This window comes from Lupinus angustifolius, chromosome LG13, assembly GCF_001865875.1.
Source record: "Lupinus angustifolius cultivar Tanjil chromosome LG13, LupAngTanjil_v1.0, whole genome shotgun sequence".
Lineage (NCBI taxonomy): Eukaryota > Viridiplantae > Streptophyta > Magnoliopsida > Fabales > Fabaceae > Lupinus > Lupinus angustifolius.
Genome location: NC_032021.1, coordinates 9862101 through 9868162, shown reverse-complemented (window position 1 = coordinate 9868162; position 6062 = coordinate 9862101). Strand labels below are relative to the sequence as shown.

The following is a 6062-nucleotide window of genomic DNA, read 5'->3' as shown; positions in this document are numbered from 1 at the left end:
TAAACCCGTCATAAAAAAGGACGGGTTCAGGTTTATGTCTGGGTCACTCGACCCGTCCCTTATAGTTATATATCAAGAATAGTTGAATAAGTGCATATCAATATTTGTTATATTCAACACACATAACTAAAATACCTAAAAGCCGACACAACATATTCACACCACTTATCATATGATCCTTATTCCTTACCGTGAATAATCAATTTTGTCCGGAAAAAACGTTCTTCAAAATTATTCAATAAAAAAATGAATAAGTTAAAGCTGTGATTTTATTAAGGTTTGATTATCAAATAAATTAAAGATTCGAGAATATATAATTTGAATCAAATCATATCAATTTGATTAAACTGTATACCTTGATTAAAATTAAATCTTTAGGGATTCAAAAAATAATAAATCAAAGATTGCATTATGGAAAATAAATAATATCAAATTGATTGTGTTGCAATATGAGTAAGGTAAATATTACAATTCTATCAAAAAAATAAGATTGAGATTGAATATTAAAATATCTTTTGCGACTTGTATAAGAATTAAAAAATATATTTTCACTCATCCTTAAGTAATGCAATAATATTAAGATGGTTTAGAATTGCTTAAATATTAAGATGGTTTAGAATTGCGATTTGATTGTGCATGCTTAAAGATTTGAGGAAACAAACCTACGTTTGTCATTTTGTCGTTTTCCAACCTAACCCGACTTATTTTGGACCTGTCCCTAGGAATGGCAACGAGGCGGATCAGGGTCAAGTTTGTACATATCCAAACCCGAAATTCAAAACTTGAACCCGAACCCAAACTCAACGGGGTTGAAAATAACAATACCATACCCGAACCCAAAAAAAACCCGAAAATGATAAAGTATTAAGGAAAATATGATATTACTTTCATGTAAATTTTCTCTAACATTTCTATTTTCTCTTGTATTATTTCATTTCATTTATGTTTGAAGATTCAATAGCATGTAAAGTAAAATTAGAAATTAAAAACAATTGGCAAATGATAGAAATTTCAATTTTAAATTGAATTACCTTACTTCAGGGCGGGTTCGGGTTAGGGTCTTTGTTATACCAAACCCGAAATTTAAACCCGGGTAAAACCCGAACCCGAATCCAAACCCAAACCCAATCACATCGGGTTTTCCCTTGTTAAATTCGGGTTCGGTTCAAGCGGGTACCCACGAGTTCAGTTTTTATTGTCATCCCTACCTGTCCCTCACGCGTCACATCCTAATTAGGGACAAGTTCGAGTTTAAAAATTGACATGATTAATATTTAAGGATAGGTGAGGGACATGCTTAACCCATCCCAACCTGTCACAAGCTCACCCCTAATTGTAATACCTTCAATCTCCAAGTCTCTCTAATGGGCTGCAAAAGCCCTAAAACTACAAGCCTAAGAAATCTAAAATGAAGAAAGAGTGAAAAGTTAGGATTTAAATTTCATATGTTTTACCTTACAGTAATTCAGACATTTTAGCTTAACAAGAGGATTCTGGCTCAGTGAAAATAGTCATCCAAAAATCCCAAGCTCAGTGTCTAATTCTCACTCAGTAATAGCTACTTTGCACATTTTGTCAATCCAACAATTCATATTGAATGTTCATTTGTTAGGATCATCATATCCAAAATATTTTCCATCCAATGAATAACGTATCACAATTTTCTTGAACCTTGAATTCTTGCTTTCTTCCAAAATAAATATAAAAATAAAATATTAACCAAGACATTGATAATTGCATGCATAAACAATTATACTAAAATTGATGAATTCAGTACAAATGTAATCAATTAGTCTAAAATTGCTAGTAAATCAAAAAATGTACATATTTTATAGTTATCAATCCTCTGAGTTCAACCGAATCCTTAATCTTCATAGCCTTTGAAGTTGTTATGTCTTGATTGAGACTCCTTTGGGTTTACCTCTCATTGGGATATTTCCTTGATATTATTAGGTTTTATAATTTATCTTATCAAGATAATAACATTCCTTATAGGATATTTATTCATTAATGAAATTATTTCATGGAGTTTCCCTATATAAGGGGAATAATATAATCTTCAAATAAAAAATTAATCATAATTATATATGATATTTATGATCATAAATACTTATTATTTCAGTATTTTCTGGAAAGTTTAATTTCCTGGGTTAAAGACTTAAAGTGGAATATCAGGATCCATTATTCATGGCCTTCATTCCCCTTCTGTTCAGATTGCTCACAGATCTTAACCCAATGCGGGTCACAAGTCCACTATCTAAATTTTTACTTTAAATAAATGCCCTTTAATATATAAGTGCTGGACAATACCTCTCATAGTGAGTGAAAAACAGTCTGATTGATTTATTTTTAAAAAATTAAAAAAACTTTTTCTTAAAACAAAAAAGAACTCAGTAGTAGGCCCAATATTTGTAATATTCAACCATGATCCATTAGGTTTATGAATTAACATTACACAACATTTAACACAAATAGAAAAAAAATCTCTTCCCAACCAACAATTTGAACTTGGAGAAGGAACGTGAAAACGAGAAGAAGAGAAATAAGTGTTCAGAAAATAGTATAGTGAGAATGGCAGAGGAAGAGAGTGCAGTGAAGGAGCCTTTGGATCTGATTAGGCTCAGCCTCGACGAACGTATCTACGTCAAGCTTCGTTCTGATAGAGAGCTTCGTGGAAAGCTTCATGTTTGTTCCTTATATTTCTCTTATTCTTCTCTAGTCTCTGTTTGGTTCAAAACACATTTTCCCTTTTCATTAATAACCATCTGGATATTAATTCCCATGCTTCTGTTCGCGAGTTTGAGTTTTGGAGGGGAATGAAGATAAATGGGAGGCTCTGAGAGTCCTGAAATACATGGGCGAAATGACTCTGAAACCTTCTCTTTTCTTTCATTTCCCTCCAAAACTTAACTCGCAAACAGAACCTAGGGTCCATATGCGAGTTAGGTTCAGCTGGAAGGCTACTTCATTACTTTCAAGTCTCCATTTTCCTTTCAAAAATCTACCCACAGATAGACTTACGAAAATATTGAAAACAAGAAAATAAAAACTATTGTTAAGAATAATCGTTTGACTTTGATACTTGCTAGTGGGGATTAAGTCTTTGTAGCTCATTATGCGAGAGGAGTTGTTGTTTCTTACAACAATGTCCGAACCTTCTCGCTTGGTGGGATCAATTACATATATTCAGCCCTTACCAAGGGTATCCCCAACCTATGTTTACGGAACTAATGTGCATGATTATGATTGCCCCCTCTCATCAAGTATCGCTCTAAGTAATCGAACATTTCAACCTTTTGGCAGCCTATCTGGGGTCCATTGAGGTCTTACACATTCGACCATTGCCTTCTGTACACCCTCATATTTTGTTTAAGAGATAATTATTTTAGAATGTTGTACCTGCTTCCTTATCATTAAAGGCCCTTGATGTCTATCTTGATCTTTAATATTTCACCAGCTTAATATATATGCTTTCTTTACTGAGCTTACAACACTTATTTGCAGGCTTATGATCAGCATCTTAATATGATTCTTGGCGATGTCGAAGAAATTGTCACTACTGTGGAAATTGATGATGAGACATATGAAGAAATTGTGAGGGTAAGTTATAATCTGCATATCTTTTTCTAAATTGTAGAACTGTGAATGATTGCTGGAAAGTTTGAACCATTGGTGATTATTTTACTGTTAATAACCATTGTTGAGGGCAGCATCCATGATTACCTATCTACCGCCATGCAGGAATAGGTGTTTATAGTGAAGAACAGTATTTTAAATTGCTGTTGCGGTTACTATTGTAGTCATGGCGTGGTTACTGCGACTGTGGCCGTTGCGGTATGAATTGTTGTGTGATTAAAACAATATTTTTGAAGTTGGTGTGGCCAAAATGCGGTCCAATGCATTTGTGTTGTGGCCCAATGTGGCCATATAATTGTGATTCTGTGACATACTGCAATTGCGGTGTGATGCAGTTGTAGGGCCACCGTAACCACAATGTTGTGTCCGCATGACATAATGTGGTCCACAATTTTAAACAATGGTCTATAATTCTATAAGGTATCTTGAAAGAAAAACTTAGTTTGAACATGAATGAGATATGATTGTGAAACCATCTTTTCAGTGCTAAGCCTAAATGGAGTGCTTATCCGTGAGCATAAACATAGTAATAGGGAGAGAATTCTTGGCATATTTAATATAAGAATGTTAGATTCTTGCCCCCAACCCGGTTAGCCTTGTTATGTTAGGAGTTGGATGTTAACAAGTGTGTAGAGCTATTAGCTTTACTCACTAGGTGCGAAAAAGAGATTTAAACAGTAATGAATTCCTGAAAAGAAAAGGAAAATCTGTTGGGATTTTGTCATATATAGGCATTAGGGTGGCTTTGTGCACGAGTCTCCCACTTAGTAGGTCCGAGGAGGGCAAATATACGTAGCCTTACTCCCGCACGTGGAAAGACTATTTCCAGGAATTGAACACATGACCTCGTGATCATTAAGCAACAACCTTACTGTTATGCCAATTTATGGAGGTATATTTCCAATTCCTAATTTGCACCAACCATCAAACTATTTTCCTCCCAACATAATGCAAGTAATGCTGCTACTTTTATTATGGATAAGATAATTTTCCTTGGATGATTTTTGTTTTTCTTATGATTTTCAGACTACAAAGCGAACAGTTCCTTTCCTGTTTGTTAGAGGCGATGGGGTGATATTGGTTTCACCACCACTGAGGACTGCGTGACATGGACGGATGAACTATGTAATCATTTTAATGACAAAGTACTATTGATGAATTTTCATAACTTCTAAAATAGTTATGTCATTGCCTATGATTAGATTAGTTCCTGAACATACATGTTTGCTAGTGATTTCTGTTTAAAAATGTCAGTTTTCATTTTTTGTGTGCATGTGAATCATATCAAGTACATCACAAAGCTTTTGGTGGCAGTGTGGAGCTAATATTAGTGGCTCTATAAGAGCAAGTCATGTTTATTGATTTGGTGTCAATGTCATTCCATTAAAGCTAGCCATCCATGATTTGAAGGATATATAGGAAACATATATTACAAGCCATAGTAGTGGAAGCGTAAGTTGTGTTGAAGTAAGAGGGTTGTCTAATTAATTACAAGTGTTTTCTTTGGCTGTTCCAAGAAAGTGTTTGATTGAATGAGATAGATATGTTAAATTGGAGTTGTTCACACAATCTTAGGTTTAAGGCCTCTTCCGCCGAAGAGGAAGACCAATAAAAACCATAGAAAGAATGATAAAGAAAGACTTCGGCTTTATTTGGTTGACAAGAGAAAATAAAAAGAGAAACATAGTAGATTTTTGTGATGTTTTTTTTTGTTGGTTTCCCACAGGTATCCTCGCACTGGAGGCAATCCTGTCCGAGCCGGGCACATCCACAGGTAAGTGGGGCTAACTCTCCCAACGGGCATTTTTTCCATCCACAAGACTCGAACCCGGGTTCTTGCTTAAGGGGAATCAAGCATGTACCACTTGAACCAACGCCCGTTGGTAGATTTTTGTGATGTTTGTTATAAGATAAGAATGAGAGAAAATGAATAAAAAGAAATATTTTCTTCTTTTTCTCTTTTGTTTGGTTTGATAGAAAATGAGAAGAGAGTGATTATATTGTGGTTTAAACTACAAAAATGTATCTAAAATAAAGAAAAGTGATAAAAAAAATATTTTATTATTAATTAAAAAATAAATATTATAATTTTAATTATAAAATTTATTATAATTTTAATTAACATTTTCAATTGATATTGCTTAGGATATAGTTTGGGATACTATTTGGGACAATAGATCCTTGTCCGGGTAAAGAAAGAAAGAAATTTTATGGGCCCATTCATTTTTTTCCTCTCTCCCTTCTTTCACTGTTTTCAACCAAATGGGAGAAATTTCTCATTTCTCTTCAACTCATATCTCCCTCTTTTCTCTCTTCTCTAATTCTACCATTCCAAATAAAGGATTAGAGTTCAATGCTTTACTAATAAACATGATTTATAATAGAGTGTTATAGTGTCGATTGATGCTATCGGGTAAAGTGTGAAT

The 6062-nt window shown here is 33.9% G+C and overlaps 1 protein-coding gene across 1 annotated transcript; it reads left to right on the top strand.

Annotated features, from left to right (window-relative positions):
- On the top strand, nucleotides 2463-5028 carry LOC109363434 (sm-like protein LSM3B). The gene is made up of 3 exons (XM_019609696.1): nucleotides 2463-2685; nucleotides 3505-3600; nucleotides 4663-5028. The coding sequence occupies exons 1-3, from the start codon at nucleotides 2572-2574 to the stop codon at nucleotides 4741-4743; spliced, it is 291 nt and encodes a 96-aa protein (XP_019465241.1). The 5' UTR covers nucleotides 2463-2571; the 3' UTR covers nucleotides 4744-5028.